Genomic DNA, 18,492 nt, shown 5'->3' on the forward strand with positions numbered 1-18,492 from the left:
ATCAGAGGGCAAGGCCCATTGGACCCTCTCCTGCATGTGGGTAAGTCAAAGTAATTGATTCTCAAGCTTTCCTTCCTGGCCTTCAAAGAGCTCCTGTGACTGCTTCAGCCTCCACTGCCCACATCTTCCTGCTAGACCTTGACCCATCCAGCTTTCTACAGCCTTTTGTTTCTGACAATTAAGGACGCTTTTGTAATCTCTCATATTATTTCTAAGCTTGGTAAACTGTTAGCTCCTAGAGATCCTTTCAATTATCTATCTGCTGTTTTCCCCCACCATTTCCCAAATACACACACACACACACACACACACCCCTAAAACTATTTTAGCTAGTTTATGAATACTTTTCTCTTTTTATTTTGAAAACTTTGAAACATAGAGAAAAGTTGAAAGATTAGTACAATGAACACATGTATCCTCTCCAACGACCATTAACATCTTGCCACATTTTAATTCTTTCTCTTCATATATATATATACACACACACACAATTTATACACATACACATATGTATATACACACCTACATTTAATCACATATATACACACACACACACACACACTAGTCCCCCCTCATCTGCAGTTTCACTTTCCATGGTTTCAGTTACTCGCAATCAACTGCAGTCAACAAGCACATGATCCTCTTCTGAGCTATAGTCAGAAGGTCAACAGAAGCCTAACACTATGTCACAATGCCATGTCATTCACCTCACTCATCTCATCACATAGGTATCTTATCATCTCACGTCCTCACGAGAAGGGTGAGTGCACTACAAGAAGATATTTTGAGAGACCACAGTCAGATAATCTTCATTATTGTATATTGTTTGTTTTTTAAAGACTTTATTTATTAAAGAGAGAGTGCGTGCAAGGGGGAGGGGGTAAAGCAGAGGGGGAGGGAGAGGGGAAGAATCTCAAGCAGACTCCATGCTGAGCTGAGCACAGAGCCCAATGTGGGGCTCAACCTCATGACCTTGATATCATGACCTAAGCTGAAACCAAGAGTCAGATGCTTACCCAACTTAGCCACCCAGGTGGCCCTATTATGGTATATTGTTACAGTTGTTCTATTTTATTATTTATTATTGTTAATCTCTTACTGTGCCTAATTTATAAATTAAACTTGATCATAGGTATGTTATGTATAGGAAAAAACAGTATGTATAGGGTTTGGTACTATTTGCGGTTTCAGGCATCCAGTGGGGGTCTTGGAATATATGCTCCCCCCCAATGTGGATGAGGGGAGACTACTGTGTGTGTATATACACACAAGGATACACACACACACACACACACACACACACACACGTATACATATATATTCATACACACACCCACATGAATTTTATGAAATTTCATACAATTTTTTTGGCTGAACGATTTAAAGATAAATTACAGATGTATGGCACTTCATCCCTAAATACCTCAGCAGGTCATTCTTCTAAGTAACCTAAGTAAATTTCACACTCAATAAGGTTAACAATAATACAGTACCATCTAATACCCAGTCCATATTCAAATTTTCCAAGTATCCTCAAAATTTCTTTTATAGCCTTTTCAAACCAAGACCCAATCAAGATTTACCCATTGTATTTATTGTTCTATCTTTTGGTCTTTTGCCTCTTAATCTAAAAGTCCCCCACTTTTTTTTTTTTTTTTTTTTTTTTGAGGTGAGGAGGGGCCGAGGGAGAGGAAGAGAGAGAATCTGAAGTAGGCTCCCAGCTCAGCGTGGAGCCTGACTCGGGACTCAATCTCACAACCCTCAGATCATGACCCGAGCCAAAATCAAGAGTCAGAAGCTTAACCAACTGAGCCACCCAAGCATCCCTCCACAACTCTTTTTAACAACACTGACCTTTTGAAGAATTTAGGCATTTTCTTAGAATGTCTCACATTCTGGATCAGATTCTTCCCTCAGGGTCATTTTATCTGTTCCTCTATCTCCATTTCCTGTAGACTGAAATTGGGTCAAAAGGCTTGATTATATTCAGGTTAAGCAGTTTTGGCAGAGTTCTTTCATTGGTGATGCTGTTACTTGATGTTGCATTGACTCAAAAGGCCTATAAAGTCAGGTTGTTCACCATTTGTGGTGCCAAGTTTGATCACTAGGTTAATTACTTTATAGTTAAGTAATCTGTGGGGTGATACTGTGACAGTGCAAACATCCCCTTTTCCCTAGTTCCTTTTACAAGATAGGTTCTAGCGTCTACTGATGATCTTTGCCTCAATTATTGAGGACTACACATGCCGATTTTTCCAACTCTATTATTCCATCTGTAGGTACTGGCTGGCATTCTCCTACAAAGAAAAAAAAACCCTTCCCTCACCCTTGATTCTGAGTATCACTCTAGATTTAGGAACTTTAAAAATGCATTCAATGCTTTGCTCATCTATCACAGTCATTATTCTGTTTAGCCTAACTTGACACACTTGGCCAGAGGAGTCAGACTTGATCCTATTAGTTTTGGGGTACTTCCTTGCTTTCCAGCAAGGTGTTCTAGGCTCACCTTTGTACTTTTGCATTTTCTGGGTCTGAGACCTGAAAACAACCATTTCTCCAAGAAATGCTGTTTCTTTTGTGGAGAAAGGGATCTAGATATCAAGATATGGACACCCTCAATTGGGAGAAATTATATATATGCTTCTAAGAAATATATACAAAAACAATTCTAATTCAAATTTAACTTGAGGGCTTTCCCCCAAAACCTTCTTTTATTTTATATTTTTCATGTCTTTTCTCCCAGATTTCTAACATAAATATATTATTCACTTTATAGTAGACATTAAAGAGTTTCAAAATTGCATTGCCAATAGTACTATTAGACTAAATCTGTGACATCCGAGATTTTTTTTTTGTTCTTTTTGCCCTCAGAGTACATCCCACCAAGAACATATGTAAGACTATTATTAAACACCATTTCTTTCTCTTTCTTTCTTTCTTTCTTTCTTTCTTTCTTTCTTTCTTTCTTTCTTTCTTTCTTCCTTTTTAAGATTTTTATTTATTTATTTGACAGAGAAAGAGAGAGACAGCCAGCGAGAGAGGGAACACAGGCAGGGGGAGTGGGAGAGGAAGAAGCAGACTCCCAGCAGAGGAGCTTGATGCGGGGCTCGATCCCAGAACGCCCGGATCACACCCTGAGCTGAAGGCAGACGCTTAACGACTGAGCCACCCAGGCGCCCCTAAATACCATTTTCAAATATGTCTAAAGAACTTTGAATGATTCTGCCATTTCTGATCCTTGTAAAGCCTCAGGTTATAATCTTTTTCAAACTGAAGGAATTCTGTTTTCTCTTTTCGGTGGCATGTTTTCAGTTCTTTAGTGGTACATGTAAAACACAGGAATAGCTGAAAATGCACATCCTAAGATAAGCAAGGCAGTGCAGATTTAAGTGAATAAACCAGAATTGCTATGACTGATGAGCACCTCCATTGGTCAGAATCCATTTAAAGGTGTTTTTCTGTCACCTTTAAATGAATGATGCCACCTAAGAATCACCTCAGGGTATATTTTCAATGCACTGTGTGCAAAACACTCAATGATTACAAAAAGCCAGTAGCTTGCCCTGTAGCAACTCTTCATGCAAACATTCAAAACACCTATTATGACTAAAGAGGGCAAAGGCACAAGCAGTTTTTATGACTATATACACATCTCTAATTCATCATCTTAGGCATTCGTCAAGACTGTAAAACATGTGGGCAAATCTGGTGCTACTTTTAGTCAGGAAGGGAGGCAATAAAAGCTAAACTAAAGAATGCAATCTCTTGGAGCACCTGGGTGGCTCGGTCGGTTGCGCATCCGACTCGATTTCGGCTCAGGTCATGATCTCAGGGTCTTGGGATCAAGCCCTGAGTTAGGTTCCACACTCAGTGGAGTCTGCTTGTCTCTCTCCCTCTGTTCTTCCCCCCTACCCGTGCTTGCATTCTATCTTAAATAAATAAAACCTTAAAAAAAAAAAAAGAATCCAATCTTTCATTTAACCAATAGTTTGTTGCATACTCTTGTGCTCTGCAGTGGGTTGGCACATTTCCAAGGCAGCGGCTATATTTTAATTTTCTTTAGTGGTGAAAGAAAATAGCTGTATATTCTAATGACAATTTGGAGTCTTCAAATATTATTTACCTACCAGGTTTCAATAAAATAAATACCAGGTTTAAAGAACTATAGGTTTTAGATACTGCTCTTTTTGAAGAATAAACATGATCAAATTTGAATGAGAATGTTTTAAGAAAAATTAGACAGTGAAAGTAGATTTTCACACTTCAGTGGAGGGGTAAGTCTGAACACTTATTTGAAGTATCACTCTTAGTCAAAGTTTATACTTGCTCCAATTTTGTCTCTAATAGCTACTGAACCGCTCTGAAAATTAAATGAATACATGTAAAGTGCTTAGAATGGCCCCTGTTCTATATAACTGTTATTTCTTTATGAGAACTAAAATTAAAACTATATTGCTTTTTTCCCCACCAAATATAATCTATGTTGTACAGAGGAGTGAGAGATTAAAAGCAATCCTGAAAATAAAAGCTATCAAGATGATAAATCCATAAGTAAGTTTATAATAAGTATTTTCCTATTTTCTGATCTGGAGGTGGTTCATTAAGAGTTCTCTTATTTGAGGGGTGCCTGGCTGGCTCAGTCAGAAGAGCATGCAATTCTTGATCTCAGGGTCCTGAGTTCAGCCCCACACTGGGTGTAGAGATTACTTAAATAAAATAAATAAAAAAAGAGTTCTCTTTAGTGAAAGATTTTTACACAATTGCAACGTTACTTTATATTCAAGGAAGATCCTCCTCTCATTAGTTCTTCAAATAGACAATTAGAATAAGTGCAGTTTTTAAAAACTACATTATATTTTAAACACATTTCTATCATGTTAAGGAAGCACATCATTTCTGGTCTCTCTTCCCTCTTAATTCTAGCTGTGCACTGCTGCCCTCTGCAGTATTTCAGTTCTTCCAAACTGCCATCTCAATTATCACAAATCTCATCTAGTTTCCACCTCTGTAGGTTATCTGACTCATTAAGAGGGTTACGTCTGTGTATGTAGAGAAGAAAAGGGAAGGCTCCTTCAAAAAAGCAAGAAGGCACTACAGCAACATGTTGTCACAGTCCAAAAGAGCCCATCTGAGAGGAGGGCCTACTCAACGGTCCAGCAAAAGACCCTACCCCACCCCCACCCCCGGCCCCGGGAAGGTTCTTTCCTGGCTTTCATATAGCCTCTTTGTTCACAGGATTTTATATTTTTAATTGGAAAAAATGATATACGTATGGAAAAAATTTAGAAAGGGTAAACAGTGAAAAAGATAATCAGTGAAAACATTTGCCTTCTATTCCAAATCTCTAGATAGGTTTATGTATCCATCCAGAGAGTATATATTATTACAAACATACATTTCTTTTTAAACATAAATGGAAGTATCCACTTCATTCTGCTTATCCAATACAGTAACTTGGAGATTTTTTCTCTATCAGGCGAGATTAACCTATATAGTTTACTTTATTAAAACCAAATAGGTTCTAACAAAATGGTTTTAAGTAAATCAACCTTCTCTCCAACAGGCTCTGCCACAATTTAATTAGCTTTTTATTGCTACGGAGGCTTTTCTTATTATATAAAGCGATGGCTCTAAAACTTGAGCGGATATTGGTTATCACCTGGAGCGCTTGTTCAAACAGGCTGCTGAGCCACCTCGAGTTTCTGATTCAGGAAGTCTGGAGTGGGTGCTGAGAACTTGCCCTTGTAATAAATTACAAGGCGATGGTGATGCTGGGGTTGCGGGGACCACATTTTGCGAAACAACCACTGGTATGCACGCTGCATTGAACTCCGTTCCTCTCACCTCCTAGCATCGCTGGTCTAAGGAGGGACAAGCGATTACTCCCTTGGGAACTTCAGGAAGGGGCCGAGAACTCCTAAAGAAGTCAAGAACTCTGCACTCACAGCTGAAATTGGGATAAGACAAACCTACATCCGGCCCCTGGCGCAACGCAGCTACGCCATTTCCTTTCTATGAAGCTCCGCCCACTCCGCGTCCCTAGAGCGAGTAAGTATGGGCGGCCCAGAGAGAGCTGGGCATCACGTGGGTAGGGCGAGGTCTCGCGAGGCTTTTAACCTCTCGCGAGTTTTGACCCGCTTCTGTCTTTTCCTCCTTCCAATTCCCGGCTTTCTTCCCCTCCCCCCCCATCGGAGACCGAGTTCTCCCATTTCGGACCGAGTGGCCTTGTTGTTGCCGCGGAGATTTTTCCTACTGGTGCTGCTGCCTCTGTCGCCGCCGCTACCACTGGGCTCATTTGCCCCAACCCCTTCCTGCTGCCCTGCCCCCAGCCCCACACAAGGTAACGACGCCGGTGAGGGAGAGAGCAGGGCCTCGCCGGGCCTCGGCCTCTCCTTGAAGCGGAGGCCTGAGGCCGAGCAGCGGGCCGCATCGGAGAGACCTGGGCGCCGGCAAGAGTCTTAGGGGCCCGGCCTCCTCTCCCACCCGGAGTTGGGCCCTGAGCGGCTCCGGACGGGGCTGGGACCTCCGGGCGGTGGCGACGGCCTGGGCTAAGCCGGGAACCGGTCGGGTGGGGTAGGGATGGGAAGGCCTCTTGAAGCCCTCAGCCGTTCTGCGCGGAGCGCGTTTGGGGGTGTGAGGCTCCGGCACTGCTGGGGTCCGCTCCGTTTGTGTTTTCCGTTTCCCTGGAGCTTGTGTTGGAATTTCGAGTTCTGAAATAATCGACCAGTTGTGGCGGGCTTTGAGGTGTTGGGTGCCTAGCTTGCTCTAGCCTTTTTGGAGCCCTTCCAAATTATAGGCTGTGGTCGGACGGGAATTGTAAGACAGAAGGGTCCTTGGAAACCCCGCGTGTTTGCTTTGTAAATCGAGAAAGGATTCTTGTATCTTATTTTCCGAAGAATGAGCCAGATGGGGTGAAAGGCAACGCTCCTTAGAATGCCTAAATGGGATAGTGTTTTCTTTAATGAAGAGGCTGCATAGGCAATATTTAAGTGACCGAGTGAAATATTTTTGCTCTTGGAGGAAAGGTTCTGAACACACTTCCTAATTAATAGCTCATGTAGAGAGTATTATTTATGTAGTTAATCCAAAAGCCATTTATATTTTGTTTTGGAAGTATTCTTTAGTGCTTAAAAATATTTTTTCTTAAGTCTCAACTCTTTCAACAGATTCGTGCTTTTTTTTTTTTTTTCCTGGCGAAGATGTAACAGCCCTATGAATTGAGCCAAATACAGTGTCTGACCTGTTACAGGAGTTGAAAGAAAATTAGAAATTCTCCTTTTTCCTTTTATCTTAGCTCTTGTCTGATAAATTCCACACAGAAACAAAATGAGTTTATAATCTGCGGAATCCATTCCCTTGAAGCTTGGATTTGACTCACAGCTTTTCTCAGAACTAAGAGTAAAGGTAACAGTATAAGTTAAGCTGCAGCAATGAATTATATTAAGGAGTTGGGAGCAAAACTGGTAAGGATTAAGTCAGGCAGACAGGGAAATTACTTTTATGGAGTTTTTGGTTCAGTTTTCATGGTCTTACTCTTTTTATTTTCCCCAGATGTCAGAGGATCTAGCAAAGCAGCTGGCAAGCTACAAAGCTCAACTCCAGCAAGTTGAAGCTGCATTGTCTGGAAACGGAGAAAATGAAGATTTGCTAAAATTAAAGAAAGATTTACAAGTAAGTATAAGAGGTCACTAATAGTTACATTGCTTGGAAAAAGTATTTCTGTGTTTTTCAAATAATTTATTGCTTAGAATCCAAAGCACCATTTGGAGGGGAGTGTTTCTTCCACTATCCTCCCTTGTGTGTACATGTGTATACGCACATGTACATGGCTCACAGAAGTAGGGTTGCTTCCTCAGTTATAGACGTTAAAATGAGTAAAGCACTGTTCTTACGTAAATCTTGTATGTTCATATAATTTTTAAAAATAAGTTGAATAGATGTCTCTGTCAAGCCTTCTAGAGAAGAGGTACATGTAACTTTACAGTGGAAAGTGCTTTTATTTTTAAAGATTTGGCAAAGGAAATTTAGTTTGAGAGTTAATTAAAAATACATGGAATTAAAAAAAGTTAATTTGTTTTATTGGTATTGAAAAAACAAATGTGGAAGCATTTTATAAATGATAAAAACAATGAGAAAAATATAACCTGATTAAGATTCTTTTTAATGTCACAAGATTCTTTGAAAATGAAATGAGAGTGTGTGTGTTTCAAAGCTAGCAGGTAAACATCTTGTATTGGAAAACATATTATGAAGATATATAAAGAGATACTTGTTTTCTGCCTAAATGCTACATAATGTTTGAATTTAAGGCTAGATTTTACATTGTAGTTGTTGACACTTGTTGAAGTTAAATTGAATGGGTGTGGAAAGGAGATCTTAATTTGTCATGGGAAGGTTCAGTAGGTATGAGACTTGCCTTTTTAAAACCTGCACTGGGGTTTCAAGACAAGCATAAAACCCTTATGGTAAATATCTGTTGTTTCTCAGAACATGAGGTTGATTGATAAAAATACTGTATATATGTACATATGTATCACTTCATTTTAATAAATTTGAGAACTTAAAATTTTGAACCTGGTTTTTTGAAAGTTTTAAAACGTGCTTTGATTTGATGGTCTTTCTTTACTGATTTGGTACAAAACCAGAATCATCTTTATCCTATCTAAATCCTTTCCTTCCCTTTGTCAGCCTCTTGCCCATTAAAATTAATATTTTAGGGATATTAGAACTGCAAATAAATGAAACTTATTTGAAATGGGGTCCAGATTCAGAACTTTGAAAGAGTTTATCTGGGCATAATTAAAATGAGTTGAATATTTTCAGGTTCAAATTGTGGAATTAGGATAAACTTGCCTGAAATTGCAATAGTGTGTAATTTTTAAAAACACAGAAAACAGGACCCCTCTTCAGTATGTAGAAGTCAGACCAGTGAATTTGAGAGTGCTAGTCAATACTAAAAAGATGTTCGGGGAGCAATTTCTCCCACTCCCAGGCCAACTTTCTGTTTACCTCAAAGAGAGATTCTGGCATGCATCTTCTTTTACCACCTTAAAAGCAGTCCTTTTTTAAGAAAATAAAACATTGTGGTATTATGTATATTGCTATCTGGGCAGTTGGAAGAAAGATATGTGTAGAACTGGTAGAGGGGAAGTTGGGAGTGAAGGTTGAAACATTATTATTTTTTTTTTTAATATTTCTAGAATAAACTTCAAGAGTCTAGGCAGAATTGCCTTACTATGACACGGTCTATAATGGAAGTATCGTAGGGAGAGAGACTGTTGTGGTAGGCATTGAAGTAAGCACATAAATGGCTTACTTAGGGTTCAGTTAATAAGGATCTGGGGGTCATTTATCTGTGAAGTATCCTTTTCTATAACCATTTAAAAGAGCACTGTCCAGTAGAACTTTGTGCCATTATGAAAATGTTTTATATCCACTGTGTTGTACTGCAGCGACTAGGGACTACTGAATATTTGAAATACAGCTAGGGGAGCTGAAGAACTGAATTTTTAATTTTTTTTAAGTAGCCACTTGTGACTACCATATTGGATAGCACATATTTAGAAGCTTAAGTTCTAAAACTTCAGATAGTAATAATACAGAATGTTTTCCCTGACCAATATCTTGATCACGGTTTCTTTTCCTCTTATTTTGTCATGAAAACATTTGTCATTTCGGTTTGCTAGATACAGGTCTCTTTTGAACTGAAAATTACTCAAAGATAGAAGGCGTCATTGAAGATTAGATAGTTTTGAAAAGTGTTTGAATATCTGCTTCCACCTAGTGATTGTTGTCTCCATTGATTACAGTTACAGCTTCTGTTTTATCATGGATTTTTTCAAAATATTTTTCCTTTTTATCTCTTCTCTGTTTTCTGGGATATATACCTCATGCCTTTGATATTTAATTCTGCCTTTTATATTTGCTGAAAACTTGTTTAGACTGATGACTGAGTTTGTGGCCTCCTTTGTTTTGTGTTCCTTTAGTGGAATGTCTTTACCCCGGTTATGAATCTGTTTGCCCTTTCATTTATGACAAAATGCTTTTCTGCATTTTTTCAGTGACTTCATTTTGCCAGTAAGCCTTCCATGTTTATCTTTTTTATGTACTGTCTTTCATATAGAATAAAGTTACTCAGCAGGCAGCACATTGATCTACTGAAGTCCTAATTGCCTTTTTTCACTTAAAAAAGTGGGTATAGTAAGATCTAGGCTAGCTACCTGACTAGCTCCCCAGGCAGTCTGTGATAATCACAAAAATAGTCAATTTATTAGGCTGTTTTGCTGAATAAACTGGTTCTAAAGGAGGCAGGGGTCAAGTCACTTGTCTCATATATTACAGTGGCTCTCTGCATCCCCGAAACGCCTTCCTTCAGTAAGCAGAGTGCTTGAGTGCACCCTTTGACCTGCTGATATGTAGATCACAACATCTGATGCTTCCTGGAATTGCCGATTACTGTAACTGCTGCCCATCTGTCGATGAAGGAGCAGTTTCAGAACTCAGACTTGGGGGAGGAAAAGTAATTAATGGTATGTACCTTTAAGAACCCCCTCATACATAAAATAGTTTCTCTAATACTTTGGTCCGTATGCACATGTAAAGAAAACATTGAGAAGGGTCTTCATAGCTTGTTGGGAGGGGTATGTGAAACATGGCAAAATGAAAGGACTACTAGGAATAAATGCTTTGGATTTTTTAAAAATCCAATCCTTTAGTGCAGGGCTCTGAAAATTGTAACATGCACAGCTTTTCAGGACCCTTTGGTGAAAATGTATTTCCTTATGAAAATAAAATGGCAAGATGCTCTATGCTAAGAGAGGTAGGGGTCTAAACCTGAGACCTACAAATGTTGAAATCATGTTTGTGCTTTAGTTAAATGGAATTATTTAGTGATAGGGATGGTATGGGCTCTTGAGTCAGGCTTACTGGGTTATATTCTTGGCCCTAATAGTGGTTAGTTAAAAACAAGACTGGATAATTTACTCTCCTTCTTTGTATAGTACATGATCTATTTATGTGGAAGTTCTTTGCTTTATTTGCAAAGGATTGTCTAATTAAAAGGTATTTAAATGGCTCTTTGGCACCCAATAAAATCTCATTAAAGATACTACTCTACTGAATTCTTAACTCAGATCTGAGTTGGTCTAGTTTTTTAATTCACAAAACTGGCCTTTCTCCCAAGGGCTTAATATTCCTTTTTTTTTTTTTTTTTTTTTTTGAAGGCTCAGATATTAGTTTTTCAGAAATAGCCATGAAGATCTAGAATCTTTAGGAGAAAGGTAATATATAATTTCTTGGCTGCTGAAGCAGAGCTACTACTATAAAACTTCAGGGGGAGCCATAGGAAACTCACTATAGAGTTTAACTTTGCTACGTTTTCTCCCAAAACACAGTGTGATGTTTTAAGGTGTTTTATAGGCAACAGTGGGGGCAGGTATGCAAGTTTTTAAAATGAATCAGATAAGGTGATGCATTACATAGGTCTTCATCAGAGTAAAAATATAGCGAATAGGTAGCATAGTCTATCAATTCGTACTATTAAGTTTTTTAACCAACCCTACCAAACACCCTTGAATGAAGCCAGTACGTATAAGCCTGAAATAGAAAAAATACTTGCCACACAGGAAGGTATTGCCTGCCTGTGTGTTAAATTTTATTTTTTCCTTTTAAATGAAGCTGTGCTCATGTACTTTTTAGAATATTTTAAATCTAACCTGGTAATTTGCTGACCAGGATGGGGCAAGTTTTATTATAAATGAATAGGAAGACTACTGGCTTTTTATATGTGCCTATAGTATTTTAGTAGAAATATGTATGAGCAGGAACATTTTTATTACTAATCAGGCTGCTTCAAGAGGTTTGGGTTTTGTTTTATTTTGTTTTATTTTGACGGGTGGGGAGAGAATATGTTGACTAGAGAGTTAATACTACTGCCAAATAATGCCCTGTAAAACAGTCCAGGTGCATGAAATATATGTGACAAGATATGAGATAAAAATGATCTTGAACCTAATTTAGTCCTTCATAATTGACTATTTCTCATATTAGATCTATGTAGCTAAAATAGGCACTTAGAAATAATGCATGGTAGGGCAGCGTTGTTGGCTCAGCCAGTAGAGCAGGTGACTCCTGATATCAGAGCCGGGAGTTCAAGTCCCACATTGGGTTTAGAGCTTACTTGAAAAAAGAAATAATGCATGGTATAAGCTCAAGTCTACCCTTTTTTATTAGTATTTGAGGTTAATAAGTGGAAAGGCAATTGTCCGGGTTTAAATCCCAGTTCCACCACTGTATAAAATACTGTATCTTAGTTTCTCTGTGAGGATAATCATAGTACCTACATGATAGTATTGTTATGAACTACAAATAAATATGTGTAGTGTACTTAATAAATGGTATATGGTGTGAGAGCTATCGTCATCAAAAACTGAAAACCTGTTGAAAGTAGGTGATAAGCGAATTATAAAAATAATATTATGGTTTTTGTTTTTTCTTTTTAGGAAGTTATAGAACTAACCAAAGACCTTCTATCAACTCAACCTTCTGAAACTCTTGCAAGTTCAGACAGTTTTGCTTCTACTCAGCCCACTCATTCATGGAAAGTAGGAGACAAGTGTATGGCAATCTGGAGTGAAGATGGACAGTAAGTGTAGAAAAAACCTCTAACTATAACATGAAATAATAAAATACAATGGTAAGAAGTTTTTATTCAGTTTGAACTACCCTGTTTTAATCTTTCTATGTAGTCAATATGTTCGTAGAGCCAATTTGATTCTTGGGTGGTTACCACTAATACAGTGTTCAGTTTTTAGCTTTAGATTTACATTTTGGGGCAGCTGAAGGGCTTGGATCCTAGAGGAGAGAAAAATCAAAGCAGAGGAAAATGAACGGATAGCTTAAATAATCTTAATCTTTTCCTCAGATTGAAAATTGAGTGAATGGTTGGCTCTCTTAGACTTAGGTGAAACACATACACTGAAATTATTCCTATAAAAAATATCTTTTCTCAAAGAGACTGACTAAAGCACACTTAATAGACATATAAGAGATTTTCATGACAATATTTTGATTAGGACCCCTTTTTTTGATAGTAGATGGCTAACTCCAACCACTGTTTTGTATTATCTTTACTAAAGAGCCAACTGATGACAGAAGTTCCATTTGAGACACATGTAATAGTTGAAGCACTGCAGTGTAAGTCTTATAGGCTGAGTACTAAACCTTTACTCACCTGCTTACAGTCATGATATCTTTACAGGTGTTATGAAGCGGAGATCGAGGAGATAGATGAAGAAAACGGCACTGCTGCAATCACCTTTGCTGGCTACGGCAATGCTGAAGTGACCCCACTGTTGAACCTCAAGCCTGTAGAAGAAGGAAGGAAGGCAAAGGAGGACAGTGGCAACAAACCCATGTCAAAGTAAGTGATTTTGACTTTAGCAGTTTAAGTGTAATCTTCCCCATTTTGGTAGTTGAGGTAGTCTGCAAAATCCATGCAGGGTTAGATTAGGGTAAAAAGGTTATAATACTCTTCACCGTTATTTTGAAGATTAGCAGTATAGGATCAATCTTGTCTGTATGTGTATGCCTAGGCCCACTTAGGCATTCAGTATATTTATTAAGAGGACACTATGTACCTCACTAAGCCAGGTGTTGGGTTTCCACCACAGTGAAGACAACCAGCTTTGGCCTTGTCCTGATTGAGTTTATAATCCAGAGAACAAAACACAAAATTAAAGGAACACTTAACTAGTTAAGTATAGAAGTTATGAAGGAAACATAATGGGTACTTTAAGGGAACGAAGAAAAGATACCTATACTGCACTTCAGTCATCAGGGCAAATGTCTTTGAGAAAATAACATCTAAACTGAGATTTGGGGGCACCTGGGTGGCTCAGTTGAAGCGTCTGCCTTCTGCTCAGGTCATGATCTCAGGGTCCTGGGATCGAGCTCCGCATCGGGCGTCTTGCTCAATGGGAAGCCTGCTGCTCCTTCTCCCTCTACTGCTCCCCCTGCTTCTGTGTGTGAGCATGTGTGCACACACTCTCTCTCTGTCAAATATACAAATCTTTAAAAAAAAAAAAAAATTAACTGAGATTTGAAAAGAAAAGGAGTTAGCCAGGTAATGAATGAACTTGAAGGTATGACCTTGGGCAAACTTCTTAACTTCTTATTTGTAAAACAGGGTTGATAGTATCTACATTGTAGGATTGTAAGGATTAAATGTTAGCATTTATAAAGCATGTAGCACAGTTCCTGACATGTAGTAAGAGTTCAGTAAATGTTTACTTTTGAAAAAGAAAACAAGGTTGGAACATAGAAGTAACAAATTCCTGTGGTAAAAACTTGGGACTTAAAGGTGGGTGCTTTGACAAGAGAAGAGGTTAGAGAGGTCAAGGCCAGATCACAAAGAGCTTAACAGCCACTGATGCATTTCAAATAGAAGAGATAGGATGTGATCGTAGTCGAGCTTTCAAATACTCACTGACAGCAGAGGGAAGGCTACTACTGATGTGATCCAGATGTAAGATAATGTGGCCTGAACCCAGGAAGCAGCAGTAGGAGAGAAGTGTATGGTTTGAATGGTATTTAAGAGGTAAAATTAACAATATTTTGGTTAACTTACACATATTTGCCACAGTTTTCTCTTTTTTGGGTTTGTCGTGAGCTTTTAAAACTTAAGTTGCTACAAATATATAAATATATTTGAACTTGGGAAAATTATATCACCTGAGTATCCCAATGAGAAAATCAGATTGTAGAACAATGTAACATCTCTATTTTGTTTTTAAGTCTCTGACATAGGTGTAAAAAAGCCACACTTAGCTTCATAGTGGTGATTATATGATACAGAGGCATCTAGATCGTATTGCCTCTTTTTAAAGGACCTCTTCATCCTTTTGGTGAGAAAGTATGTACACTGAGCAGAAATTATTGAGAGAGCTGTAGGCCCTGATCCTGTATAGAGGAGTGTTTTTTTAAAAACCCCAGTTTTTGTTTTTAAGAATTTTAAGCTGTGATTTCCCCTTAATGCTGCTGTGCTTTTCCTGTCTAGATGAAATCGTTTTTTTTTTTTTTTTGTTTTTTTGTTTTTTAAAGATTTTTTATTTATTGACAGAGAGACAGCCAGCGAGAGAGGGAACACAAGTAGGGGGAGTGGGAGAGGAAGAAGCAGGCGCCCAGCGGAGGAGCCTGATGTGGGGCTCGATCCCAGAACGCCGGGATCACGCCCTGAGCCAAAGGCAGACGCTTAACGACTGAGCCACCCAGGCGCCCCTAGATGAAATAGTTTTATCAGCATTACATCTCTTTTCTAAATGCGGCATATTAAGCTTGCTAACCGTCCATTTAGAAATGGATAAAGGTTTAGAACACTATTAATGTTAAAACTCATTTCTAAAATGCACCTGGCAAAAGCAATGTAAACATCAAAAAGTCATAGTTTAAATATTTGATTTGAGGGGTGCCTGGGTGGCTCAGTCTGTTGAGCAACCGACTCTTGATTTTGGCTCAGGTCATGATCTTGGGGTCCTGGGATCAAGCCCCATGTCAGGCACTCAGTGCAGTCTGCTTCTCCCTCTCCCTCTGCTCTTCCCCCCACTTGCACACGTGCGCACTCTCTGCAAAATAAAAATCTTAAAAAAATGTATTTGATTTAAATAGGTAATAGATTACAGATATGATTTGAAAGCTTCCAGGGATGCTGTGTATTTCAAGTAACATTTCTTAGTAGTCTGGGTGATTGGCATTGTTGGTGTTAGTGCTTCTCTTCATGTAATGTGTAAGTTTATTACGGATATTTTTGTTTTGTTTTGTTTTTGCTTTTTGTAATGCTAAATATCTCTTGAGGAAATCATCTATTAAATCTTAAGAGTTGACATTTAGCTGTTATATCCACACAGAAAAGAAATGATTGCCCAGCAGCGTGAATATAAAAAGAAGAAAGCTTTGAAAAAAGCACAGAGAATAAAAGAACTTGAGCAGGAAAGAGAGGACCAGAAGGTTAAATGGCAACAGTTCAACAACAGAGCCTATTCTAAAAACAAAAAAGGCCAGGTAGGTAAATCTGTTTATTGTACTTCATAAATTTGAAAAGTGTAATTGTCATTAAAATAACTTTAAAATGAAAGAGGAGGCATATACGTTTAAAAAAATACATAACTGGATCTTGAATTCAGAATCCTCTTTAATCTTCTGTTGGGCTTATAGCAAAACATCTCCATTAGCCACTGTCTCTCTCAAATACATTATGAATGAGAGAGTTTGTATCAGAAATTACAAAAGACCTAGATTGTTTACCCTTCTATAAACTAGAATTTGAAAAACTGCTTGCTACCTTACATACCACTTAGAGGGAGTGTGATGAACCCTACCTGCTTTGTTAACATGCTTTCTATGCTGGGCATCACTGGTAGATTTTATTTAAAAGAGCACTCCAGTTCCCTTGATGTGTACTATATTTCTTAAGTGTATTTTGGAAATCTTTTCCCCAAAAAACTAATCAGAATGGTTTGTTTCATTTCCACTAGGTAAAAAGGAGTATTTTTGCTTCACCTGAGAGTGTAACCGGAAAAGTTGGAGTAGGAACTTGTGGAATTGCTGATAAACCTATGACACAATATCAAGATACCTCTAAATACAATGTCAGGCATTTGATGCCTCAATAATCAGAAAAACTGTTGGATTTCATCTCTGCAGGGCTTTACATTTACCTTTTTATCCTTATATTTTTCTAAAGGTAAATTATTTGTTAGATGAGTAAGGAAGATACCATTGTCGTCCTTGTTTGACTTCAATAGAACGAAACTTGAAGAAATTGCATTTGATAACTGCTATTCATTTAACTTTTCGTTACTACTACCACAGTTTCCTCAAAGTTTGTTGAATAAAGCAACTTTTCTAGATAGATGCTGCATAAATACGGCACTTAGATGAATTGTTGATCTTCCTAATATCAGGCCCTTACTTAATGGATGGTGTGTACTTTTGGTAAAGTTCTAACTTGGAATTTTCAGATGCTTTGAACTTGCCACATATTGTAGCAATTCACTGGAACATCGAGGCAAAATACAAACCTGCTAAAGAGATCTTTTTTTTCCTTCAACTTAAACCTAGCTGTTGCTAATTAAGCCTAAAAATAGGTTAATTTGATTAATTTAAAATGGCAAACTTTACTTTGAGGTTTTTTCCTTCAATAATTTGTTTCCTAAGCCTATTAGGCTATCTCTAAAATTGACCCAGCTCTTAAAATTTTTTCATTGAGTTTTAATTTTATGTAAGAACCATGTTTATGACCAGCTTCCTTTTCTAAGGTTTTTTTTTTTTTTTTTTTTTAAACATGTTGATTTTTCCCTTACGGTAGTGGTACCATTTTTTGGATGTGTAATGTTTATATAAGAAAACAAAAAGCTGATGTATAGCCCTGTATACAGTGTAGATACTATTTTTGTAAAAAAAAAAAAAAACCCAAGGCTAAATTAATGAACAAGAGTACTGAATGTTTCATCATTAAAAATTTATTGTATTTCTTGTGCATTAATCTGACCATAATTTCCCTGTATATTATGTTCATGTAGCTGTTTGTAATTTTTGTTAACTAGATCAAGTTGTCAGCATTTGTTGGTAAAAGTGAACATCACAGTTATTCTGAGTTGAGTTTAAGCCAAATATATGCATAGTAAAGTGTCTTCCTATTAATGGAAGATGGTGATTTTTAGGGTATGTGTTAATTTCAGTTTTTGTATGTTTAACTTTTATTAAATAAAGTGTTTTTAAAATCTCCAGGGTGTGTTACCAGAAGGGTGGTGAAATCCTAGGGGCAGCATTGATAGAGTGATTAAGCTTCAGTGTTTTTGCTTGCATTCATCATTTCCACAGAAGAGAATATTGACTATGTGATAAAGGTTTCAATAAATCCTTATGTACTTCTTACATTAGACATAACAAATTGGATCCTAAAGGACAAACTATTTTTATCTTAAGGGCTTGTGCTGTCTATAGAGGTGTTTGTACATTTTGGTAAAAGAAAATAAAAATTTTAATGACTTTTAAGTATTTTGGCAAATTGAAACTTAGGGAGGACAGTGATGAGAAATAAAATTCTTTATCTTGCCTCTTCATCTCCCTCCCAACCCATGAGGATCAGTTTTCCTTCCTATAATTTATGGCCACAGGGTAGAGAATGTAGGACAGAATGAAAGGTGAAGTCTTTTTTAAATACAAGGCACAAATTACAGCAGAACAGGGCTATTTAGCCTGAAGAACTAAAAATATACTGTTGTCGTTACTAGTAGTGTAACAAATCTCTTAAGAACTAATAATGGTATCTTCAAAGGATTGCAAGGGAACCCTTTAAATTCAAAAGCACTTGGAAAGAAATTTGGTACAATTGTGTGACCACACGGAATGGGTTTTGGTGAGATTACCTTGGTATGTTGTTGGAATAGTAATTTACCTGTTATTTGTATAGGCAAGATTCTTGTGTTGGGCCTT

The 18,492-nt window shown here is 37.7% G+C and overlaps 1 protein-coding gene and 1 long non-coding RNA gene across 5 annotated transcripts in view; one reads left to right on the forward strand and one right to left on the reverse strand.

Moving 5' to 3' along the window:
* The window catches only part of LOC113251920 (uncharacterized), a 56,973-nt gene extending 50,978 nt beyond the window's left edge, over positions 1–5,995 (reverse strand). For all 3 annotated transcript variants that reach the window (XR_003314650.4, XR_007190040.2, XR_006408951.3), the window contains exons 1-2: positions 5,660–5,995; positions 1,855–1,956 (exon numbers count right to left, since the gene is read on the reverse strand). This is a non-coding gene — a long non-coding RNA (uncharacterized LOC113251920). The remainder of the gene's footprint in view (positions 1–1,854; positions 1,957–5,659) is intronic.
* A 112-nt stretch (positions 5,996–6,107) lies between these two features.
* SMNDC1 (survival motor neuron domain containing 1) lies at positions 6,108–17,781 on the forward strand. 2 transcript variants are annotated; one of them, XM_026494087.4, is made up of 6 exons: positions 6,108–6,340; positions 7,552–7,671; positions 12,501–12,643; positions 13,259–13,420; positions 15,903–16,056; positions 16,530–17,781. In XM_026494087.4, exons 2-6 carry the CDS (start codon positions 7,552–7,554, stop codon positions 16,665–16,667), a joined length of 717 nt encoding a protein of 238 aa, XP_026349872.1. In that variant the 5' UTR covers positions 6,108–6,340; the 3' UTR covers positions 16,668–17,781. The 2 variants fall into 2 exon arrangements, with proteins under 2 accessions (XP_026349872.1, XP_026349874.1); XM_026494089.4 differs by lacking the exon at positions 6,108–6,340 and adding an exon at positions 10,342–10,529 and having other exon boundaries at positions 7,583–7,671.
* The last annotated feature ends 711 nt before the right edge of the window (positions 17,782–18,492 follow it).

This window comes from Ursus arctos, unplaced genomic scaffold, assembly GCF_023065955.2.
Source record: "Ursus arctos isolate Adak ecotype North America unplaced genomic scaffold, UrsArc2.0 scaffold_7, whole genome shotgun sequence".
NCBI classification, from domain to species: domain Eukaryota; kingdom Metazoa; phylum Chordata; class Mammalia; order Carnivora; family Ursidae; genus Ursus; species Ursus arctos.